This window comes from Chanos chanos, chromosome 12, assembly GCF_902362185.1.
Source record: "Chanos chanos chromosome 12, fChaCha1.1, whole genome shotgun sequence".
Classification (NCBI taxonomy): Eukaryota; Metazoa; Chordata; class Actinopteri; order Gonorynchiformes; family Chanidae; genus Chanos; species Chanos chanos.
The window spans coordinates 23043963-23068230 of NC_044506.1; the positions used below are offsets into that span (position 1 = coordinate 23043963).

At 41.3% G+C, this 24268-nt stretch overlaps 2 protein-coding genes across 2 annotated transcripts; one reads left to right on the forward strand and one right to left on the reverse strand.

Moving 5' to 3' along the window:
- Positions 1-2385: 2385 nt before the first annotated feature.
- Positions 2386-6712, reverse strand: ssr2 (signal sequence receptor, beta). The gene is made up of 6 exons (XM_030788890.1): positions 6626-6712; positions 5675-5832; positions 4899-4997; positions 3763-3871; positions 3159-3236; positions 2386-2918 (listed from the first exon to the last, which is right to left on the reverse strand). The coding sequence occupies exons 2-6, from the start codon at positions 5830-5832 to the stop codon at positions 2808-2810; spliced, it is 555 nt and encodes a 184-aa protein (XP_030644750.1). The 5' UTR covers positions 6626-6712; the 3' UTR covers positions 2386-2807.
- An 807-nt stretch (positions 6713-7519) lies between these two features.
- LOC115825116 (uncharacterized) lies at positions 7520-9629 on the forward strand. Its single transcript, XM_030788892.1, has 6 exons — positions 7520-7624; positions 7922-8000; positions 8151-8209; positions 8354-8745; positions 9005-9142; positions 9303-9629. Exons 2-6 carry the CDS (start codon positions 7996-7998, stop codon positions 9342-9344), a joined length of 636 nt encoding a protein of 211 aa, XP_030644752.1. The 5' UTR covers positions 7520-7624; positions 7922-7995; the 3' UTR covers positions 9345-9629.
- The last annotated feature ends 14639 nt before the right edge of the window (positions 9630-24268 follow it).

Below are 24268 nucleotides of genomic sequence, written 5' to 3' on the forward strand. Positions count from 1 at the left end.
CTGAAAGGCCCACCAGCAAAAGACCACCGCTGCCGCCTCCGAACCCCAAACGCTGACCAGATAAAATCCACCCATTCTGAAAAACCTGATTCCAAACCACTGAACTTGACTGACCTGATCTGAGATGTACTCTGCTGAGGATCAGGCTCTGTCCAGTTTAGTGTGATCTTATTGAGACTAAACACATACAACATGTGAGAACAGCCAAGGGTAAACTCTGAACTGAATGACTGCAAAATCCAGAGAGGTACTTAAGGTGGATAATACTGATGATTTTGCTTAATAAAACTTAACACACACACACACACACTTTTTCACTGAGAACAAACCACAGTGGGCCAGTAATAATGCCTCAGACCTTAATCTCCTCCATTCAGTGTAAAAATGGGCAGGGGGGGGGGGGGGGGGAATTGGGTCTGCTGGTGATGCTGATGATGTATACACAGTGTCCTAACTTAGGTTATGTAAATCTAACATCATGTGTGTAAAAACATCCATTGTGTACAATAACATCATCTTATCATCAACAGCAACTTATCATCATTTTTGACATTTCTTTTGCAATAACGTAACATTTCTTTTGAAACTTGAGTTAGGCTGCTTCATTAACTGCTCCACATTTCATTTCATATAACTTGTGACTGTGACTAATGAGTAGATTTCTTTTGCAGAAAACCCCCCTGACCTGATTCCGAGGGGTCCGGTTTATTCATGCTGAAAAAAACAGAGTGTTAGGACTGTGTGCTTATGTCTCTGAGTGTCTGATATGGCAGCACCTATGATCCAAATGCAACAACTAAAATTCTCTAAAATGATTCATAGTGTGAGACACACAGTATGATTGACAGACATGACCAGACAGACAGGCATTGCTATGGTGACAATTTTTAGACGCTATGTAAACATATAATGATATAATGCCAGTCTTTCAAAGTCTGCTTCAATTAAAGGAGTTGAACATGGACGGTGTGTAGCAAAATCAGAATAAACAAGTATGTTCCTTCATCTCTCCTCAGTTTACACACCAAATTTCCCACTGAATTTATAATTGCACAGAAAAGTCATTTTTGAATTTTTAAAAAAAAAAAGAAAAAAAAAGTTAGCATTTCAGGTAAATTGTAATTTGTCTTTCCTTTTAGAACTTAGGTCAGATTTTCTTAGAGTGTTTGGTTTTCTGAACAGTGAATTAATAAATAAATCAGAGTTGTGAGTAATTATATTGAGTCCTAGAATCAGTGAGAACATTGTTCGTCATGATTGGATATGTATTTCTGCCAAAGTTCATCTCTGTTTGATTAAGGAGGATAGCATGGTCACCTTTCAAAATCTGGATGGGAAAGAGCAGTCAGGACGTATACACCATCATACTTCAGGGGCTCTCACTGAGTGGAAGTGGGTTAAAAGATCTGCTTTCTTGGAAGAGAAAACTGAAGAATTCAACGGAGCATTCGTCTATGCTCCTTCACTTTTCAGACTTTTAATAAAATGTACATGTTAGCAAAGGCAGCTAGCATTCACTGGTGCTTGACTATTTACTCAGTCTTAGCCAGTTTGGATACAAAACTGTTCTGTGCTTCAGGATTTCTATGCTGTTCTATAGACTTAACACATTAAAAAAAATGTTCTCTTGCTGCAATAAAAAAAAGAAAACATATACCTCCAGTTCTAGCCATATGTCCCCTCTGCTAACTAATATATCAAACAGTTGCAGATTTGCAGTTACAGATTTCTCTTTCAAACAGTTTTTTTTTTTTGTTGTTTTTTTATGGCCTTGTTTGGTGAGGTAGAGCGGCACTGAAAGTCAAGCCCAAGGCCGTACCCAGACAGTGTGAGGCACGTGGCTGATTAGTACGAGATAGAATGCAAAAGTGTCACGTCCAAAGATAAACGCTGATCTCATCAGTTCTGCCCAATCATTCTCAGGAAAAACTCGCCCTCACACTCAGTTCAGATTGCCACTGTGGCCCACAATGACTTCAGCCAATCAGCATATGAAGTACATATCTCTAAAGCAGGACTTTCTAATCGTGCTTCAGGGGGCATGAAGACCTGTGTGTTCACTCCCTTCTCAAACACACCTGAATGAAATCGAGGGCTTGAAAAGCAGTGATCTAAAGTGAGAGATCTAAAATGGGCAGTGCGACAGACCTGGAGCGATTCTGGAGTCACGTCGATCTCTCAGTGCGGTGGCGAAGGGGCGGATAAGTAGTCCCTCTCGCGGAGTGATACATACCTGTAGGGTTTAGCCCAGTCCCTCTGGGACATACTAAATGTCGACATTCAAAGGCTCCTAAAGATCTTAAATTGGTACAGCCCACATACAATTATAGCCAAAACCATGGAGTATTACATACTTCACCAAATGACGCACTGTCACACGGAAACGGTTTCTGTAAAATCAACTGTTTATTTCCAAATGCCTGACTGTCAGCACCCTTTGAGTGGTCGAGAAAAAAATCCTACGGTTAGACACCAGCATAACAGATCAGACACAAACTGCACACTGAAGCAGAGGTCAGAAGGGAATCCCAGCTTGCCTGGCTGAACTGTCAGCTCAGTTTCAGCCAGACATTAAGACGCCATTCTCCAGTATTTTACTCATCACTCCTCACTCACTCAACACCCCCACACCCACCCTCTGTACCCTAAAAAAAAAAAAAAAAATTATAGTTTTTACCCCCAATATGGGTAATTAAGTTACTCAATGCAATTGTTCGATACCCCTTTTCCTTAATAACTCCTAAACCTCCCATCATCGCTTGACCCCCGACCCCTCGGCCGTCCCCCTCCAGCCAATCAGGTGTGGCTCAGTTCTTCTTGCTCTTTGGGGAGTCGTATTTCCTCTTGCTGGAGTACCAGAGCAGCAGGGGAATGCCGATGGAGGGTAAGGTCATCACTCCAAACGCAGCCCAGTCCAGCTACAGACAGAGAGAGAGAGAGAGAGAGAGAGAGAGAGAGAGAGAGAGAGAGAGAGAGAGAGAGAGAGAGAGAGAGCGCGAGAGAGAGAGAGAGAGAGAGAGAGAGAGAGAGAGAGAGAAGAACTGAAAGTTCTGTGTACACATCACAGGCAGGCACAGGGTCCCCAGCCCAGCAGTGCCGTCATTCTTCTCTTTTTTTTTTTTTTTTCCCCCTCCTGTCTCCGTACGCCAGTTACTTACATAGTGTGGGGAGAAGCGTCTGTCAAACTCTCTCTGAGCCAAAATGCCACCCTGTCCGGGCGCGCTGGTGTAGCCAACCTGTGAGACAAGAAAATGGGCTCATCTCACCTCACAAAATCACCACAGTGGAAAACTGGAGTCATCTGGGCTGACTTTACATCCATAATACACACATACACTGGTATGCTGACACCTTGAGCAGTAAGTGTGTGTGTGTTATAAAGACTAATAATGTGATTTTAAAGGATGCATGATATATCGGTGACCAATAATTATCGGTTATTGTTATCGGGCCTAAAATTCCATATTGGTGCATCTCTAGTGATTCACAGTCTGGGTCAGACATTGGTCTGTGGATCATATGTTTAGAATAATCACTGATGAAATACTCTCTGAAAAACAGACTTCTGTTTTCAGGGTGATAAATAGAGGAGAAGAGAAGAGAAGGGCAAGACTAAGAGTGTGTATGTGTGTGTAGGAATTGCAGTAAAAGCCAGGAGAGCCCTCTGGCGTCAGAGATAATGAAGTCACCCTTCCACCCGTGGGGTTGAGGGCAGGCTACGTCCAAGGGGGTTTATGGGGGTTTTTATAACAGGATACTCACCACCACCTGTCCTCCCTCCTGTGCCAGGTAACTGACAGTGGCCGAGGTGAAGTTGAAATACCCTGCCTTCAGGGGTCGAAGAACAACTGTGTGAGATACATTACTGGCCCTGAAGAAACGGAGTAAAGGAGCCATACCAGATGACAAAGGAGGCGCACACACATGAAAACAGTCTTTTCCTATGTACCATACCTAAACTCAGAACTCAACGTAGGGAGGACAACTCCCCGGCACTAACAGACTGTTCAAACTCAATTAGAAAGAATAGCACCACTAACACTGACACACACACACACACACACACACACACACACAGTCTAAAAACACAAAGGACAAAGTGAAGATTAAATGAAGTGATTCAGTGATCTCACATAGCTGTGAGTGATGCTTAAACTGACTGAGTGTCTTGTTCATTTACACTGTATTTACTGACGGTGGATTATCTGCAGCCTCCCACAGAACTCCTCTCAACCCAGCGACGAATGTGTCACTTCACAAGTGAAAATCATCAAAGGCTCTGAATGCAAAGCCACATGATCACTCAGAGAGCAGCACAAGGAACGTCTGGGTCACCTTGTTTCTCCCCCAGCCCTGTCACATTTACACAGCACTACCATGGGTTTGAAGTCCAAAAGTCCAAAACACAACACCATCTAAATGAAGGCTACTGCATAGCATGTGTTGGACCACGAAACAAAAAGTTCAGTCAGCTACTGCAACAGCACAAAATAGTACACTGGCTCACAGCACATCAACACTCTATTCACTCTCGTTCACTCCACACACACACACTATATAATCAATACTCCTCTATTCACCCTCATTCACTCCACACACACTATAATCAACACTCCTCTATTCACCGTCATTCACAGAAACACTCATCTGCTTCTCTTCCCTCTGACATCACAAGGAGAATTCAAGAGCATTCTGCTCAGAAAATTTATAAATATATATTCTTGCATGAAAATCTATACAAATACATATTCAAGAGTTTATATGCTATAATTCTTCAATGAATATGTATTATTCTGCGTTTAATAAAAACCTAAATCATTTATGGGCCAACGTCCCCTTGTAAGACTTCGCTGTTACGGGCGATAATCGCTGCCATGATCGAGATAACTAAAGGATACGGGGCAATGCGGTCCCATTTGACGTTAAGCATTCCAGAAACAATCCCAAAGTCCTCAGGGGGGAAGGAGTCATCTGAGAGTTCCACCTCCAGGGCGGCGCTGGAGAGAGGGGAGAGAGAGAGAAGAAGCAGTGATTAAAAATCAATAGAGATAGCATCACTGTTCTACACAGCTAAGCGCAATCTACTGCTCTCTCTGTCTATTCTCCTCACCTCACTGGTTGCCTTTTGTGATCAGCTTTCTCATTGGCTACTCACACTGCCCTATCCACCAATGGCCTTTGGAATGTCTAACACTAACCGAGGATAAGCACCCTAAAGCAGACCTGTACAGTGTCCTTTCCTCTCATCCACCTCTTTGTTAACAGATAGGAACATGGCTTGGATATATGAAAGCAAAACACAAGCACCTCTAGCCTCCTTCTATCCATGCTGGGGACCTGTGAACAGGACGGGAGTTATGACAGTACAAGAGTCTGCTTTGTGGTGTTGGAACTAGATGTTATCTCCAGCTATCAGTCCATAGGCTGGGTCATATGAGGTTTATCAAGTCACTTAACAAAAGTGGCTGATTTGAGGTACTTTTCTCACCGGGGTTCCTCTGCATCTTAAAGACTGATCTAAGTGTCAGACTACTAGGCAGGTGTTGGCAACCCTGTGGAAGTCATCTGACTTGCTTTCTTCATTCAAGCTTTTTCTATCCCTGGGAAACCAGTGTCAGACCAGAGCCCGGGGCTTTAGCATTCCTCACTGGTCAGATGAGGTTGAGAATAGTACCTGGTGCCAACATTGTAGATGTTGTACTGCAGCGTGAGGTCGCGACCTTCAACAGCATAGCGGTTGAGCAGGGACTTTGAGGCCAGAAGACGAGCCCCTTCCTCTCCTGTCACCGCACTCAGCACCGCAATCAAAGCAAACACACACAGCGCCCGCATCTGCAAGGGACAAACAGCAAACAAACCGCTAGACAAACACATTCCACGTTTTCTCAGGTGGCCATCACTGTGAAGGAATGCACATTGATCTATATGAACGTAAGAAAAACAGACAATGGATAAAACATGCAAAACGCACGCGACCCCCACCAGAGAGAGACTAAACTGTATAGGATACACTGAAATCCCTACGAATTAAAGGAGAGCAGCCGTGGATGTGACTGGGAAATTCTTTCCTCGTAATTCCATAGCCACTATTTACCACAAAATCGTTTCGGTTAGCTAGAAAGCGGAATCAAAAACAAACACAGATGTTTGATTTTCATTAGCGAGCTCAAAATCTCTTAACAAACGTATATAATTCACAATGTACTCCAGTGCCATACTTTGTACATTGCACAGAGTTACATCTATGCAGGTTAAGGTGTACTCATGATTTTGAAATTACCTGTGATCTTGGCACTTCAAAGTAAGAATAGTAATCTCGGTCATCTTTATAGACCGCAATAATACATTTTAAACTGTTTATCCTCAATTCGATGTAAATCTACACGTCAAACTCAAAAAGAAAAATACCATAGATGCGCTTACGTGTACTTAGAGAGCTAACTGACTAGCTAACGTATCTACCGTGAACATTAAAAAAATCTATTATGAAAACGTTGTCTTCATATGAAAACACCTCTTCATTGTTTTTGTTATGTATGTAACTTCATATCCGCATAGGATAAAGAAAAAATACGCACTAAATCTCTGATTTCCAGCTACAATTAAACAGTAGTAGATTCCTTACCTTCTGCTCCTTAGTTCGTGTCAAAATTCGTGAGAACGCTTATAAGCATGCGCAGACCATTTCAACGGTCCCCTGGCATGACGTGTCAGTCTGCTCCCTTGTTCAGCAAAGCAGCAACTTTACTTCACAATAAACCTGCTGCCACCTACTGTACTGGAGCGTGATGCGTAAAACCAAAGCTGCTGAGGAATGAGGTCGATATGACAAAATTCTAATTAAAACTGCATCATTGTTAATTCAAGTTGCATCTAAGCATACACGGCCAATATCAAGATCAGTATTCTGCCTCTGACTCATGTAAAACACTACAATTTGGAAGTGAACAAATGAAGAATATAATTATTACACATAATTATTAAGGATAAAATTCCACAAAAAGGTGACGAAATGCCTTTGGAACACACATAAACATGCATGTGGCAGCGCAAACTATTTTTGGAATGACTCAAAAGCCAAAATATCCCTATAAAGGTAAAAAGGTCAAAATAGAGAGGTCAGCGTATTTCTAGATGTGAAAGCTGTGCTAATAAACGTTCCACTGACAGACGTTTTAGGGAATGTGGAGCCTGATTACTTCTTTTGATCTGAGGTTAACTATCAAACGGCGTAAAGAGTAAAAAACAAAGCGTATGGGTGCCGACGCTGTTCTTTGTCTCATGAAGTCCGAATGGATGATTTACATAGATTCTGTCACCTTTCCAGCTCATGAACTCTCTGCCATAGAACCCAGGGGCACTTTCCTCATAACTCGTCGCCGTTTCCTCTTTTAAAAGGGCTTCTACCAGCCCGATGTGCGACGCCCTCCCGATCTGCAGCATGCAGCTACAGAGGTGAACGTCCCCTTTAAATGTCGTCAACGATCAGACAACATTTCAGTCATGTAAACAGAAAAGGCGTACCCTTCTAGCGATACGCTGCAGTTTCTAACATCTCTAACTTTAATGGAGCAGCTCAAGGAGAGTGAAATGAGAATGTGAAACGAACGCACTGGAAAGCAGGGTAAGGCGTTATCGAGCAGTTATCTTATAATGTTAAGACCGGATTCATTCGTGTAATCGATACTTTACTGACAGAGTGATTGTAACTTAAGTAGTCAGCCAAATTCGAGCGTGGTTATCTTTCTAAATCTCATCCAAAACCCCATTTGGTTTTGATCATGGGACATTATTGTACGTATTTAAAGTGATATAACAACTATTATTAATGTCCAGATCGTCTCATCCCTCAATGGGGTAAGGAGGAATTAGGGACATCTATTAAACGAATACGCTTTTCCTCCTTTTCACACGACAACAGCGCACTACGTTTTGTCGAGTCACCGCGAGTGCACTGCTGCTGTTTTGTGCGCAACCAGCGGTAGTTTTGGAAACATGAGGTAAGTTCATTGTTTCGCTAAAAAATAAAGTCTTATGGAATTAGAGCTATATACACGTGGCAGCAAGTCTAATATTTATTCAAAATGAATTGTGGATTTCTAACTTTGTCCTCACTCTTTTCGACTGTCTTTGTTTTATTTACATTTAAGCTCATCAAAGAGCGAGGCGATTAAGAGGGACTTCTCCTCTCTGCCCGATCCGACCAGAGGTAAATTTCTGTTGTTTATGGTACTTAGTCTTGTCCAATCCACATTCACTTTCCGTCGACATTAAATATTATGTTGCCACACTACACAGTACTGCTAAGTTACGTTATTGTGTTTTAGTCATAAGAATGCTGCTGCCTTTTCAGGATCCACGGTAGATTATCTAAAAACTGTTGCTGACCTAGTGTCCAAATATCGCAAGGAAAAGATAACACTGAAGAAGGTCGAGAAATACAAGTTTATTATTGGTAACGTGGAAGACACGGCCTATGGAGATGATACTGACGAAGCTGAGGAGTGGGAGCAGTTCTACTTGCCAGATCACGTGAAGATGGAGGTTATCGGCGCGCTGGAACATTTTCCATGTAACGGAGAAAGCGCGCAGCTGGTCCTCATGGTATGCGAGGACGGAAAGGTCTATGGATATGAAGAAGAGTATCTGCATCTGGTTGCCGATAGTCCTAAAGACCTCTTTGACTCAGGAGTCCAGTTTCCCGGCAAAAAGTCCTTTTACCGTGGGCAGAGCTTTGAGAATATGGTAAAGTAAAACAGCAAAAATGATTAAAACAAAGAATATTTTAGTTCATATTTTAACCTTCGCACATTGTTCCCTAGCTCACATAAATCACATAAATACATGTGCATGGATTATAATTACAGGTTAATGAGAGAGCTTCTTTCATGTAATAATGATTACTATTTTAAGCATGACTCTTAAAACTTCTTTGAGATCTTTAACGACCGTCATTTTTACAGTAGGCAGGAAGACTAATATTAATATCTTTGTATTGTATAAGACAAAAGCTGATTGGAATGAAGTGAAGCAGTCGCCTGAAATGCAGGAGATGTATGAAGAACACAAACGGCTCGTGCAGTCTTATAAACATTCCTATCTGAGTAATCTGCGAGGTGCTGCTGGGAGCGATCACGGCCAGGTGACATATCAATGATTCAAATATTGTTCTGTCCCATTTCTCATAGCAGGAGGTAAATCTTACGACATTGTATGTTTGTTTGTTTTATGCACACGTTGTTTATATAGCGGAAATGGTAGTTATGTATTTATTTACTTTTCTGTGAATTTTGTTCCTGCAGGACATGACGGCTAAGCCAGTCCCTGTTCCTGTGCGTGACTGAGAGAATATGACTTCATGAAGCAGGATGGCTGGATGCACATTTGATTGAGAGACCAGAAGTGGACATGTTTTGATTCAGTGATAGAAATGTGTTTAATGCTTTTAGAGAATTAACTTGCTTAAAGTACATTTTCATGACTTAGTGTACAAATCTATTTCAGATGCATTTTTGATGAACGATGAACGAGTCTGTTCAGTATTATTCCAGACTGTGTGTGTGTGTGATGCATGTGTCTGTGTGTGTGCACACAGACTCTGCAAATTAAACAAAGACTGAATAATTTTCCAAGATGAAGCTTATGTCTTTGATTTAACAGAGAAAAATCAGCTATCTTTGTGAGCTAAAGCATTCAGATGGTTTATTATTATTATTCTTGTTATTATTATTACGAATATTATGGTCCCGCGTTTGATCTCATGGCCCGTGATGATAAGATTGCTGACACTGATGATGTAAGGTGTGGGTATTAGGGTTAGCATTCGTTCTGTAGCATACGGAATAGTTCATAAAGAGAACACATTTTCCTTGTAATTTAATTCTGTGTGGTTCCTAGCGGCGGCAGTCCTTGGTTGCGGGTCGTAGGTTACGGGTGCAGTGCATCAGTCTACATGAGCCTATGGGATTTTTCAGAGAAGATCATGGCTGTTCTCGGAAACGGGAAGAAAGTAAACTAAATCGAAACAAAACCCGGCTCGAGCTGGTTCTAGGCGATTCCAAATAAGAATCAGCTACACATGTGATGTACAAAGTGAACATCTCATCTACCACCCGCCGACACTTTCGACTGACTGATACATCTATTTTTAAGTGAAGGACACTATGCGAAAGTGAAACTTTGAGAAATGCCGACACGCCCATGGAGCAGTTTATTGATTCATGTATGGGTTTGATGCAAAGCTCCTTGAGGACGTAAGCGTGAAACGTCGTATTTTTCATGTTCTGTCAGCGTTATCTCTCCAGCTTAAATGGTAAGATTATTTACTTGTGACTCTCGTGTATAATTCTTACAATAACTACCTGCTTAGAAATGAAAGCGAAACCCTTTTGAGGCATTTTTTTCGATGGAAGACAAAAATGACTTTTAATTTACAAAACACAAATAAATCCAAGGAACATACACTAAGTGGCTCATGTGCAGCAAAACACAGATGGACTTTGAACCTAAATATTTTTATTAAACAGTACAATCATACATCATAATAATAATCTAAAATGCAATGTGTGGCCGGTTTGTCGAAACTGTCCTTTGATTGACCATTTACTCTTGCACCTACAGGCCGAATCTAGACTGTCGCAAAAGAAGCGGTAAGTCCATTTGTAAGAGATAAACCCCTCACGTTTTGACCAAAACGTAAGGGTTTAGGAGGCCATCAGGCATAACTTTTTCTTTTGTTCCCATTATTTTAGCCATTCTTAATTCTCTCTCTCTCTCTCTCTCTCTCTCTCTCTCTCTCTCCATACACACACACATACACATACATATACATATACATATACATATACATACTTACGCACACACATAACACACACACACACACACACACACATATATATATACATATATATATATATGGTACTGCAGGGCAGAAACTTTTGCACGTACAGATTTTCTAGGCAATGCCTTCAAAATTATCCATGAGGCAAGCAGAATCTGCTGTGATCATCCCTCAGGAAGGATCTATCAGTTAATGGGAGAGGTATGTGTGAAGTAATATTCTCTTTTATGCTTATTATGTTTGGACTAAAGATCGCTGGAGGACTTGCTCACCTGACAAATGGCGTTATGAAGTGGAATCTTAACCTTCATCTCTTTGTTCAGCAACAAATTTCTGAGAGCAAATTTCCATTGATGTTGAGGCTCCAGTTTGTACAATCTGTCCAGATGACTGAAAAGTAAAATTCACCAAAATCCAAGTTCCAATAAACTTGTTTGTGATAATTAATGGTTTGGGGTAGTTCAGATATAACATTGTTGATACATAGCTTAAAATGGAGAATCATGCTGAAGTCTAGGTGCAGTATCTCTTGTCAAAAGGAAGTCAGGAATTACTGTCCTCAAAGTGAAGACCATACATACCATTTTTTCTCTGTCTCTGTTTCACTGCTAGATGCTACATAGCATCTTTTTTCTTGGCTACATCCAAGAGGTCTCTGTTGAACCATGGGACATTTTGTCAGATCCTAAAATAATTCAGGAAACAGAGGAGAGATTTCCTGATGCATTTGCGACATACAAGACTGACCTACCTTGTCGAACACCTTTCTCCTGTTTAATGGATATGGTTAGTGTCATAATGAATGCCTTTGTCTTTTCTCATTAATATCGTTTGGGTAGTAACATAGCACCCTGACATTATATGTTGTAGTCAGTTAATTATGTTGAGTTTGAATGAGGCATGTTTAGTTAAGATCTGAAATGTGCATTACTGGTTTTGAAAATTTTTCAAATCTATGTCTTTCTGTTCTGTGTGTTACTGTTGTCTGACTCACTGGTCATTTTTTAAACTTCTATATTGCATGGCTTCATATTGTCTGAATACTCTGTATCCCAAATTACTATTAACAAAAGTGAATGTGTGTCCACAGGCTTTCATCAAGTGCGGTGGGGATGTTGCACAAGTAAAAGCATATCTGACTAATATCAGAAACAGACTGGGCATCACAAAGAAGTACCCACTGGTGTCAGCAACCATATGTGTCTGTGACATTGAAGGACGGAAGCAGTACCTCGGTGCCTCCCTGTCCTGTACTGGACACATTGACAGGCAGATCATGGTAGCTGTGTCTTGTTTGAAAACATGGCATGACTTTGTTTCTTGTGCCGTGATGTCAGTAATTGCACAGAGCGGAGTCAAAAACATAATCCATCTGCCACAGTCAGTGAAGTGTAGTGCTTTTAAAGTGGAGAACATGGAGTCAATACCTCCGTGTCTTCAGTGCAGTGAACTGTTTTCTCTGCCATCTCAAGCTGAGAACAGAAATTCAGTTGGTAACTGTGCTGAAACAGAGGCTATTAGCAGACTTCTTAAAGGCTCAAAAATGGTTGAGGGTAAAACAACGATTAAAGAGGACATTTGGGGCAAGAAGGATGAATTTAAAAACGAAACAAAAGGAACACTGAGAAAACTTTTAAATTCTAGTGGATGTGACACTTTTATAATTTGAGTCAAAAGAACTCATCAAAACCAGTCATGTCTGAGATTAATCAGAATCACAGTTTAATTGGACTGTAATAAAAGAATCATGTGTCATGCTATTCAAAAATCCTCGTGTTTAACGCTTTTAGCACAGCCAAAATACTTTTAAACAAAAAGACCTGTATGGTGTCAGTGTGGAAAATATTTAAGCATTATCACTGCCTGAACATATATTCTGCCTAATCAAGTCTTAAGCTGCAGTACTAAGAGTCGTTTTACGTATGATAATCTTGAACTGTGAGAGTGGTAAAATTATTATGAATGAAGTATTAAAGGTAATATAACTATGTGAGCTCACTAAGCATCTTTCATATAATTAAAACATGTTATGCGCTGACCAGTCTTCTTTCTCATTGCATCACTGACGCACTGAACATTGTTTTCCATATGGCATTACTGATGTCAAACTGCCCAAAATACTGATATTATTTTTTTTTCTCTTTATTATTACGCCTAAGGTTTCGGCGCTATGCAGTTATGTTTTACATCAGGTTTACATGTAAAACTTACACCACATTTTGATACATACAGGAAATGATTTTCTTCTTCTGAGTACAACAAGGCCCACAGTTTTTCTGTAATGGAATCTCTCCTGTATGCTCTTTTTTAGTGCAGTTGAGTAGGAATAAGACTTTCTCCCTCAGTCTGCTTTACCGTGCATTGTACTATATATTTGTCACTTAAACAAGTCACAATAAAAAGAATAACGAAAATACATCCTCTTAAGGATGTAAATATTGCTTGACTGAGAGCAGAGTCACAGATAAGAAGGGAGCCGTCAGCTGTAAATGACCTTTCTTTCTTTCACCTACATTCAGTTAGAGAGAGAAACAAACAAGTGAACGAATAAACGATTAATTCAATAAATAAACGGCAAGAGAACAAACAAACACACCATAAGTAAGAGCAGGGATGCAACGTCAGGAGAAGCAAACCAGGCAAATGTTTGGGCCCCCCCCCCCCTCCCCCAAAAACCTTGTGAAAAGCCACTCATATTGGTTCATTTTGCAGTGACAACTATAAACCCTCTTACACCTCCTATAAAGGCACTATATAGTGCAACATCGCTGCCCTCCCAAAAAACCCAAGTGGGTTTTTTTTTGTGCAACCCTGTTACTCTAATTTCAACCCTGCTGCCATATCATTTTTATTAAAATAATCTTAAATGGTTTCCTCAGTTCATGAGGGTTTAACCTATTGTTCTTTTAATAGTTTGAATGATCAGATGCATAATGTATTTGAGCAAATATGTGAAAATAAATACTGAAATTAGTAAAAAAAAAAAACAAAAAAAACATGTCAGCACACAACAAATAAAACATCTCATAAAAAGTGAACCTTTGATGCCTGAGCAGGACGAATCAAATGATTTGACGGTTTATTACCTGTTTTTCTTAAACACATAAGAGTAAATGATAAAATAAAGCATCAGTTTTTCAAATGTTTTGATGCCTAAATTGTCCTCCAATCCTGGAATGACCCAGGTGCGTACAGGAAAGTCTTTGCATAACAGTCACAAAGAGATCATTTCGTCCAAGAAAAACTGTAAGTGCGTAGCAAGAACCTCTATGGTTCCATATGCCACCTATAAGAACTCTTTTTCTATGAGTGCAGAGTATTAACAGAACTCTCTCTCGCTTCTGAGAACAATAGGCGCTTTTGCACCGGAGGAACTTTTCCATAGTTATTAGAACTGTTGGAGAAAGAACCCCCTTTTTCGCGTGTTCACACCGCAGGAACTTAGAATGATGATAGTTCTTAAAATACCATTTTGAGGAGTTTTTTTTTTAGCTCCTATAGGGTAGTTACTTTTGCAGAGCAATAGGGACCTTAGGTGACATATGCGTATGGCGATTGGTCTAAACGTAAGTATTTGGTGATTGTAACTGCCATTTTTAAAAATCTGTGTAAAATATAACTATATGAGCATAGTACTTTTCGGGTGCTAGCATAGTGCTTGTACCTGACGCTTGCTCGCAGCGTCCTGTTTTTGTTTTTTTTTCCCTTTTTCCCCGCCGCAGCCCTCAAATTGTAAGCTGAATAAACACATTCTTATTCTAGGTTAAAATGTGGATCACAGCCACACAAGAGGACACACAAGCACCTACCGAAGCGGAGTGTACGCTACCTCTTTAACGTTGGATGTTGGAAATATACATTGGACGTTGCGGAAATGGTCATTGTTGGGGGATATAAAATACCGGTAAAATAAAACCTAAAAACTTAACATGTCGTCCCTCCTACAATTCCAGACATTTAAGACATTTTTAGACCTGAATATCAAAAACTGAATGTAAGATGTTCTAAGACTTTATATTTTACACGGATTTTTAAAAATTGCGGTTGCAATGATTTTAGCGGCCTAGCTACCTACATCACACGGTTCCTATTGCGCTGCGGAAGTACCTAACCTGAAGTAGGAGCTAAAAAAAAGCCCCTCAAAACGGCGTTCTAAGAACTATCATCGTTCTAAGTTCCTGTGGTGTGAACACGCGAAAAGGGGGTTCTCCAACAGTTCTAATAACTATAGAAAACTTCCTCCCTAAACTGTAGAGAGTTAATGTAAAAGTTCTGCGAGGCTGGTTTGAAAAAAGTGAAGAAGACTGCAGTGCCGTTTGGACACAGAGCACTGTTTTAGGTTGAAATCGCAGCTTTCACAAGAGCTGAAGAGCCAAAATATGATGTGAGTCTGACGAACAGATTTATGACATCACAACGCAGGTGAGCAGGTTGACAATCTAAACTGGAAGCAGGTGTTTGAACATGGCTCTGTTTGTCTCCGTCCCTCTCTCTGGTCACCATCCCCAACTCTGCTGTACCTTTGAAAACCTGGACTGAGAGTGGGGTCGCAAATAAGAAAGGAGCCCTGCTAGCAGCTCTAAAAAGCCCTTCTTTTGTGATGTTTTTTTCTCAGCAGATACAGTGTTATTCCATACTACATCACGTTGTGCGTTGCCTGAGACAAGTTTGATTTCTTTGGTTTCATTGACAGAAGGGATTAATAAGTCCCTGAAAGAATGAATGAATGAATGAATGAATGAATGATTAATAAGCAAGTAAATAAAACATGTTGAGCCTCTGTATGAGACTTTAAATTTTACTAAATTAAGTTTTATTATTTACCCATGAGTCTTTAAAGCAGTTCAGTGGTATGTGTCCAATGGAATTTGCACCCCAAAAATAAAATGCACACGTGACAAAACGGCGATCAAAACATCTAGAGCAGAATCTTTAAACACGATTTTTCCTATTTTGCACAGCCTAAGCTGTAATTCCTTTTTTTCTTTTTTTTTTGGGCCCTCCACCACCCCCCCTCTTTGGAGGACAACTTTATTTATTTATTTTAAACAAGTGCAAATTCAGTACATTCAGTGAAGTCGCTTCCCCAACCCACCCACCCCCCCACCCTTCCCTCTCCCTCCCTCCCTCCCTCCCTCCCAATTCCTAGATAGACAGACAGACAGACGGACAGACAGGACAAACCTACAGATAGAGGAATGATGGGACATAACAACAACAAGCAAAAGGACAGACAGGCACATAAAAACGCAAGCATGACAAGACATGACAAGACTAAGTTGGCAGACGGACAGACAAACAGACTAACAGACTAACATCACTGGCCATAATGGGACATGACAAAACCAAGCAGGTGGACGGACAGACAGACAGACAGAGAGACTGACATAACAAGACAAGACAAGACCAAGTATTGCATACAATGGGTTGTGTGGAAGTAATGGGGAAGTATATGTGTGGATGTGGGAGGTACGAGATCCGAGTGCAAGATGATGAAGGGGAGGAAGTAAGACTAGACTTCCCTATTAACTAACTCCACCAACACCAACACCAACACAAACACAAACACACACACACACACACACACACACACACACACACACATAGACTACAATCCGCCTACGAAATCTTACTTCCTAAGCTGTAATTCCACATAAAAAAGCGATATTGCAATGACCTATGTGTTGTTTGGAGTTGTGTGCACTGTGTTGTATTTGCACGTTCAGTCTGTCCATGCCTCTGCTCTCTGCCAATCGCTGCAGTGCATGGAGTGTAGGATCAGTCTTGCACTGCAGGGGGTTGCCGGAGCAACCGGGGGACAGGGATATTCAGGTTATCAAGAGTTGCATTAAGGAGAGAATTTTCTTTCTCTGTCCGTGTTTTTTGGAGTTCTCATTAGTTTTTGGCGTGGGCTGTAGCCAAACAAATACTGGCCCAAGAGTTAACTACAGCCCACACCCAATAAAACTGCTATTCCAGCACCTGTTGGAGTCAGATGCATAAGTGGCATTGTTACACTATTTATGAGGGAAACTGTAATGTTATCACTCTTGCTTGGCTCGGAAAACCAACTGTGATGGAGGCAAAGCAAGCAAACAAGTGAGAGATAAACTCAGGGAACTAATGGGAGAGACAAAGCGGCAGCCTCGTCAACAATGCAGTGAACCACTGCCAGGGCAACGGGCCAATACCAACAGAGACCGCAGACGATGTTACACACCATACAGCAAACCAATACTGGTGCAGTCAGTTACTGCAGCCGGGCTACAGAGTACACACCCAGACATACTTATACCAAAGAAACAATGGCACATCGGATTGGTCAGGCTATACCATAAACTGCTGCTCCAAGGATTCCAGCCTCGAAAATGCCGCCCATACACTCAGCAGCAGGGATGCTCGACAGCCCTGACTGGAGGCAGGCTACAAACATAAACCAGTACGTACATTTATATGAAACAGGCATGGGCTTTAAACTAGGGCCTGAAACATGTCTTGCTAGCGGGAAATCAAAGAGGGGTGGGTACACCTTCAGGGAATATACACCCTCCACAACATTTACCTAAGCGTTTTATATATTTTGTTTCCGTATAATTATTGGCTAATTTGACAGAAACAGGGAAACAATGGACCAATCAGAGAAAATGAAGGGATCGACAATCAACCTGCCACATGTAGTTTCATCTGCATCTCAAATGAAAATGGACAAGTGCATTAGTTAGGATTGGGATACTCTGCTTTAGTTCACGTTCAAAATGAGAACTGTGTTAAGTAACTGTGTTAAGTCTCGTGTTCCAGGCTTTGAAAAGGTATTTAAAAGGAATGGCAAATATAACTTACAAATGAGTAGTGCACACACCATTTAATCCATTTATTATATAATCAATTTGTTTTGTAATTTACATATTTCAGCCAGTCTGTTTCACTCTGCTCTTGACAGGAGACAAATCTGTGCATGTAACAGTGGGAGATAAATGACTTCGAAAGACTTGTTGTTGAAGACAGGAACTGCTGGACAGGCATTTACCCTGCAGTCCACAGAGCTGAACTGACTGCACTGCACTTCGTCTCCACTAGATGGAAGCATTGTACTTTCTATATTGTACTTTATTAAACTTCACGCTCAAGCATGGAGATGATGTTGCGACATACACTGTATATATAAATTGGATACATTTATTGCATCGTATCATACTGGCTATGCTGAGTATACTAAAATACAATCACAGAGTTGTGAAGATGTGGGGATTTTAATTGTCAAATTCTGGACTTGAGGCTGTGAAATAATGGTGTGCATACACTAGGCATGTCACCATATGGGATTCTGATGGTATAATTACAGTCTGAGGAAATATGACGGGTGTACAGCTTCACGATTTTTTCCGGTAATTTATTGTGCGACACTACGGGGGAAAGGATATAGGCTACAAGCATTTTTGTAATACAATGTGTTTATTGTCAGATCTGTCATTCGTGACGCAAACACGTGACGCAGATATCGTAGCTTCTAAACATTTTTACGGTTTGGAAACCGAGACGTTTTCAATTTCGATATAAGGCGAAACCGGTTAATGTCGGCATCCTTAGAGAGAGAGAGAGAGAGAGAGAGAGAGTACAGCAAAAACGTAATTTTTTTGAAGGAAAGAGAAAGGTTATGTTTCTCCTCCCAACCCATACTACTTATAGTTCATCTTAGCTTTGTCAAAGACTGTGTGCGCATGAGTACATGTATGTGTGTGTGAAATTTTGTGCACATCTGTCTGGGTGTGTGGGTGTGTGTGCCAGTGCATGTGTATCTGTCCATATGTTCCCGTTCGCGTTAATGCAGTCATGGTTGTGGCTCTCGAGGGCGTGAACCCCCAAACAAAAGGAGGAAGCCTGTGTCTCGACGCTCCCAGAAAAAACGACTTCCTCCTCCTGGAGGTCAGAGTGAACCGGCGTGAAACAGGAAACAGGAACCACGGCGGGCAAATCCGGCCCATCACTGATTACGATTATCGCCGAGCTCACCTCTCACCTACAAACTGGCTCGAGTTTGTCAAACGTCCACAGCATTCAGCTAATGGCTTTGTGTGGCCTGAGGTCATATCAAAGTCATAACCATCAGGGTGAGACGACGAGGGCCAGTTGTGACATAACAGTTAAAAACATCCACAGTGCAGTGATATAAACAACATCCCGACAGGTTTAGGGATGTGGGTAAAACAGGGCTTAGAGAGAAAGTGCCTGTCATAATTCGTAGTATTTATGTAGCGGAGTCTCAGAGGCGTGATGTCGGTAAGAAAAACCCCTTCTGTCTTTCTCCATGTCCCTGACAACACTGCTCTTTTTTCTTTTCTTTTCTTTTTCTTTTCTTGTTTTTTTGTTTTGTTTGTTTGTTTTTTTTACATAACTACTGGCTCAGTCTGTGATGTTGGAAAAGGTCATTTGAGGTCAAGGTGTTTCTCTGTGTCTTTGTGTCTTTACTGTTGACTTAATCTTACTCTGGTCTGGAAATACCCTTTAGTTAATTTCGTCTGTGCAGAGACAATATGGGATACAAGAATTATTTGTGGATAATTTGAGAATTATCCACAAATATTAATAGTAAGATTCAATAGCTCTAGTAGAGGTGCTTCAGTAAATACAATAGACAGTATAGGCAGTAGCTGTAGCATCTGTCCACCCTGTTGAATGGCATGTTTACTGCAAATGGCACAACATCACCGAACACAGAAACGCTAAAGAAGATTTTGATAAAGTCCTGAAATGAAAGGAAATAGTAGTACTCTTTCCTGGAAAGTTCGGGTAATGTAATCTTTATCACTTCCATTCTATGAAATGTAATCTAAAACAGTCTAGACTACAAGCAGGCAGTGTATTTGGGGAACCTTACATTCTTACTGGGAAACATGTTAAGAGCTAGTCTGTGCAACAATAAGAACTGAAGAGATTCAGCTCTCCGCCTGGTTAACACAACACACACACACACACACACACACACACGCACACACACACACATACACACACACACGCACGCACGCACACACACATACATACACACACACACGCACACACACACACACAAACACACACACACACACACACACACATACACACACACACACACACACACACACGAACGCGCACACACACACACACACACACACACACACACACACACACACAAACATACCCACACACACACAAACACACACACGAATACACACACACACATGCACGCACGCACACACACACACGAACACACACACACACACACACACAGCAGTGAAAGCCAGTCGCTTTCGCATTTCCCATCACTTAAGAAACGGGACAATTTGTTTGTGTCTGGGGCCTCTGTTTATGTGGGCCCATAGCGCCTGTTGGTAAGAAGGAAATCCCGGTTAACCTTTGAACTTTACCATTTCCTTCAATAACACACAGTTTTGACCTTAACCATCAAACACCCATTTTTTCTGTTGTTGTTGTTGTGTGTTATTTTTTATATATCTAAACATGTGTGATTATATAATGTATCTAAACGTGTGTGTGCTGAATGATATATAAGGTGCATATGAAATATGAAGACTCATAATGATGGCAAAACATTTCCAATACTCCTGCTCACAGCTTCAGATACACACACACACACACACACACACACATGGTTATAATTAATACCTAATGCTGCAACATTCGTTTCGGGTTATTGTCAGTGGAAAATTGCCGTAATACTTGTTTTGCAAATTAGCCATGACCAAAATGTTTATGAATCCATTGCAAACACAATTGCAAGGCTTCCTTTAATTTTTTTTATGTGAATGTTCCTGGCAGGAGTTGAACGTAGAGTTTCAGACTGGTGTTAACAGACGATTATGAAAGGTTTATGCATCCACTGCAGACTCCTCTTTCAGAGCTCAGCTCTTGATAGATCAGTTTTCACTGAGCAAGATTTTATCTAGGTTTCCTTTATATCAGTTTTGTGTATTCATACGTAATTTGTTAATCAGTGGGGTTATAACTGTAATATTTCTCACAGATGGGCTTTATATGTGTGTGTGTGTGTGTGTGTGTTTCAGTTGTGAATGTTACCAGTTGAAAATGATTTGAAAAGGTGTTGGAGAGACAGGAGCCTGTGCAGAGCATACTGTAGATGTGGGTCTGTTATGAAATTTGGAGTCTAACCTCTAGGTGTCAGAGCGCATGTAATGAATATGAGATGGTTTATTTAGACTGGGCAGAGTGTTTTCAGGCTGCGCTGTACGAGCCCGATGAAGAGGAGGAAGAGGAGGTGGGGGGAGGTAGGCTCAGGTGGCAGTGAGAGGAGTTTACAATGGAGCTCAGAGAATGGCCTTTAGTCAGGGGGACCTGGTAACGCTGAGAGGGTCGTTAATGCAGAGTTTGGCCAATGACCCTCGTCCATAAAGCCAACAGAGTGAGACCGTCCTGATGGCCCTCTTTTAAAGCAAGGGGTAGAGTACAGTAAGTGGTTCTTTATGGCTGATTTTACACATATTATTGATTTAATACTCTTCTCTTATTGAAGACTCATTCTCCACACATTTCTTGGCCTCTGCAATCCCAGCATGGTGAAACCCTGTGGACGGTCTGAACGTGGTCTCTTTACTGGACCAGTGTGGGCAGATCAGAACGACCTGGGTGCACGGTTCACGCCTGTGCGTTACACTACCAAAAAAACCCCCCCAAAAAACCACAGGACACCCACAGAGCACAAATGTCATCTTTTTGCATCTGTGCAAAATTAGAAATGGCAAACGAAAAACATTCAACATATCTGACCAACATTTTGACGTTTTGAATCTCGCTGCTTGTTAACAGCAGTGCCGTCCACCCATTTGCTAATAGAATGGCACAGGAAGAGAAAATCATTTCAGTTTGCAGCGTGAGAATCACACGCATTTCTCAATAAAGAAATGCATTTGAAGAGTCTCGTGAACCCTTTTCCAATCTCACTTTTGTGTTTATAGTTACTGGTGACATTTTGCCCATAAACTGTAAAAGGCCGGTGGTCATGTGACATGAATGTGATTATAAAATATTATACAGAAGAGAGGACACACTCAGGAGCCCATGCACACATGCAGTTCCATGTAGTCAAAACAGCAAGGCAAACATGATGACACAGGGTCTCTGTATTGTCTTGTAGTCTTACATAATACAATGTATTGTCACAACTTTTGGACTTGCGTCATACTGTCAATTGTGCAGTCATCAGAATAATATGCTCAAACACCTGAACTGAAGGGTTTTTACGCTGTCTGGGTCTTGTTGTGATGAGTTGCTACCTTATCTGTAAGTTCATAACTTTGTCATGTGAAGGAGAACTTCATCACAGTTTGTTTACTTAAAATGAATTCAATCTTCAACTCACCCCAAGACTCATTTTGTGCACTTTCCACATGCACTGTGACATCATGTGCGGTTAGTTTACAGTCTGTTTGTCAAAAATGCATTTCATCATTACCATGGTTTTGAGGATTTATAATGAAAGAAGCTGGTTTGTTCATGTGAAATACTTAAAATGTTTGCAGCTTTCTTTCTTTCTTTCTTTCTTTCCTTCATTATAGGTGATTGAACTGTTCAGATATTTGCTATTAAAAGTACAGTCAGCCAGAATTTGCTGAGATCTGTAAGAGACAGGACTCTCTCACACGTGACAACTCAAAGGTCAAATGAGTTTACAGCCTTCTACCATTCAGTACAGCACGTCCTCTCCCTCATCCTCCACAACTTCTTAGAGCTGTCTGATTAATTAACAAACCCTCTCTCTCTCTCACACACACACACACACACACACACACACACACAAAGGGAGGGATGCTTTCTTTTATGTTGGTTTGAGTCCAGCCATCGCGGCTTGTTCTGTTGCTGTTGGCATATGTCCAGAGTAACCTCTGTTATCCAGTGAGTGAGAGAAAGGAGAAAAGACAGAGTGAGTGAGACACACACACAGGGAGAGGGAGAGACAGAGAGAGAGGGAGACAGTGAGTGATAACTGACATAGGCTTAGAGAATGAGAGAGAGGGTACGAGAGAATGAGAGAGTGAGTAAGAGAATGAGTGAAGGTGAGAGTGAGAGAGAGAGTAACAGAGAGCAAAAGAAAGAGGGAATGTGTGTGTCTATGTGTGTGTGAGAGACAGAGAAATAGAGAGAGAGGGGGAGAGAATGTGTTGTCTGTGAGTGAGAGAGAGAGTGAATGAGACAGAGTGACAATCTAATCAGCTCTGACTTGTCCGTCCCTGTCATCTTAGGGCTCCTGTTTGGTCACCCTCTATCCCCTGTGTGTGTGTGTGTGTGTGTGTGTGTGTGTGTGTGTGTGTGTGTGTGTGTGCTTTAAGCCAAACACAGATGTTCTTATGTGGGTTCCTGTGAGTTTCAATGTGTTTGTTTGTTTGTCTGTTTTTATGTATGTGTATATGTGTGAGTGTCTGTATGTGTACATTGCACAGATGTTCTTAAGTGTGTGTGTGTGTGAGAGAGAGAGAGAGAGAGAGAGAGAGAGAGAGAGAGAGAGAGAGACCCTGTGTGTGTGTGTGTGTGTGTGTGTGTGTGTGTGTGTGTGAGTGTGTGAGAGAGAGAGAGAGAGAGAGACCCTGTGTGTGTGTGTGTGTGTGTGTGTGAGCTGAACTGAAACACAGATGTTCATGTGAGAGAATTTTAGCAGTTGCCACAGAGACAGTGCTGTCAGCTCTGAGGACGTTCCTCATTTGTTTTCATTCTCTCCCCCTTTTTCTGTTCATTTTGTTCTCTGTTTTCTAAGAAAGAGAATGTTCCACTCCACCTTGGCAGGATCTCCAGACTGCTGCACTGCTGTAATACAGTCTTCTGTTTACTCCTGATCTAATACAGTCCTCTGTTTACTCCTGATCTAATACAGTCCTCTGTTTACTCCTGATCTAATACAGTCTTCTGTTTACTCCTGATCTAATACAGCCCTCTGTTTACTCCTGGTCTAATACAGCCCTCTGTTTACTCCTGGTCTAATACAGCCCTCTGTTTACTCCTGGTGTAATACAGTCCTCTGTTTACTCCTGATCTAATACAGTCCTCTGTTTACTCCTGGTGTAATACAGTCCTCTGTTTACTCCTGGTCTAATACAGTCCTCTGTTTAATCCTGGTCTAATACAGTCCTCTGTTTACTCCTGGTGTAATACAGTCCTCTGTTTACTCCTGGTGTAATACAGTCTTCTGTTTACTCCTGGTCTAATACAGTCCTCTGTTTACTCCTGGTGTAATACAGTCCTCTGTTTGCTCCTGGTCTAATACAGTCCTCTGTTTACTCCTGGTGTAATACAGTCCTCTGTTTACTCCTGGTGTAATACAGTCTTCTGTTTACTCCTGGTCTAATACAGTCCTCTGTTTACTCCTGGTGTAATACAGTCCTCTGTTTACTCCTGGTCTAATACAGTCCTCTGTTTACTCCTGGT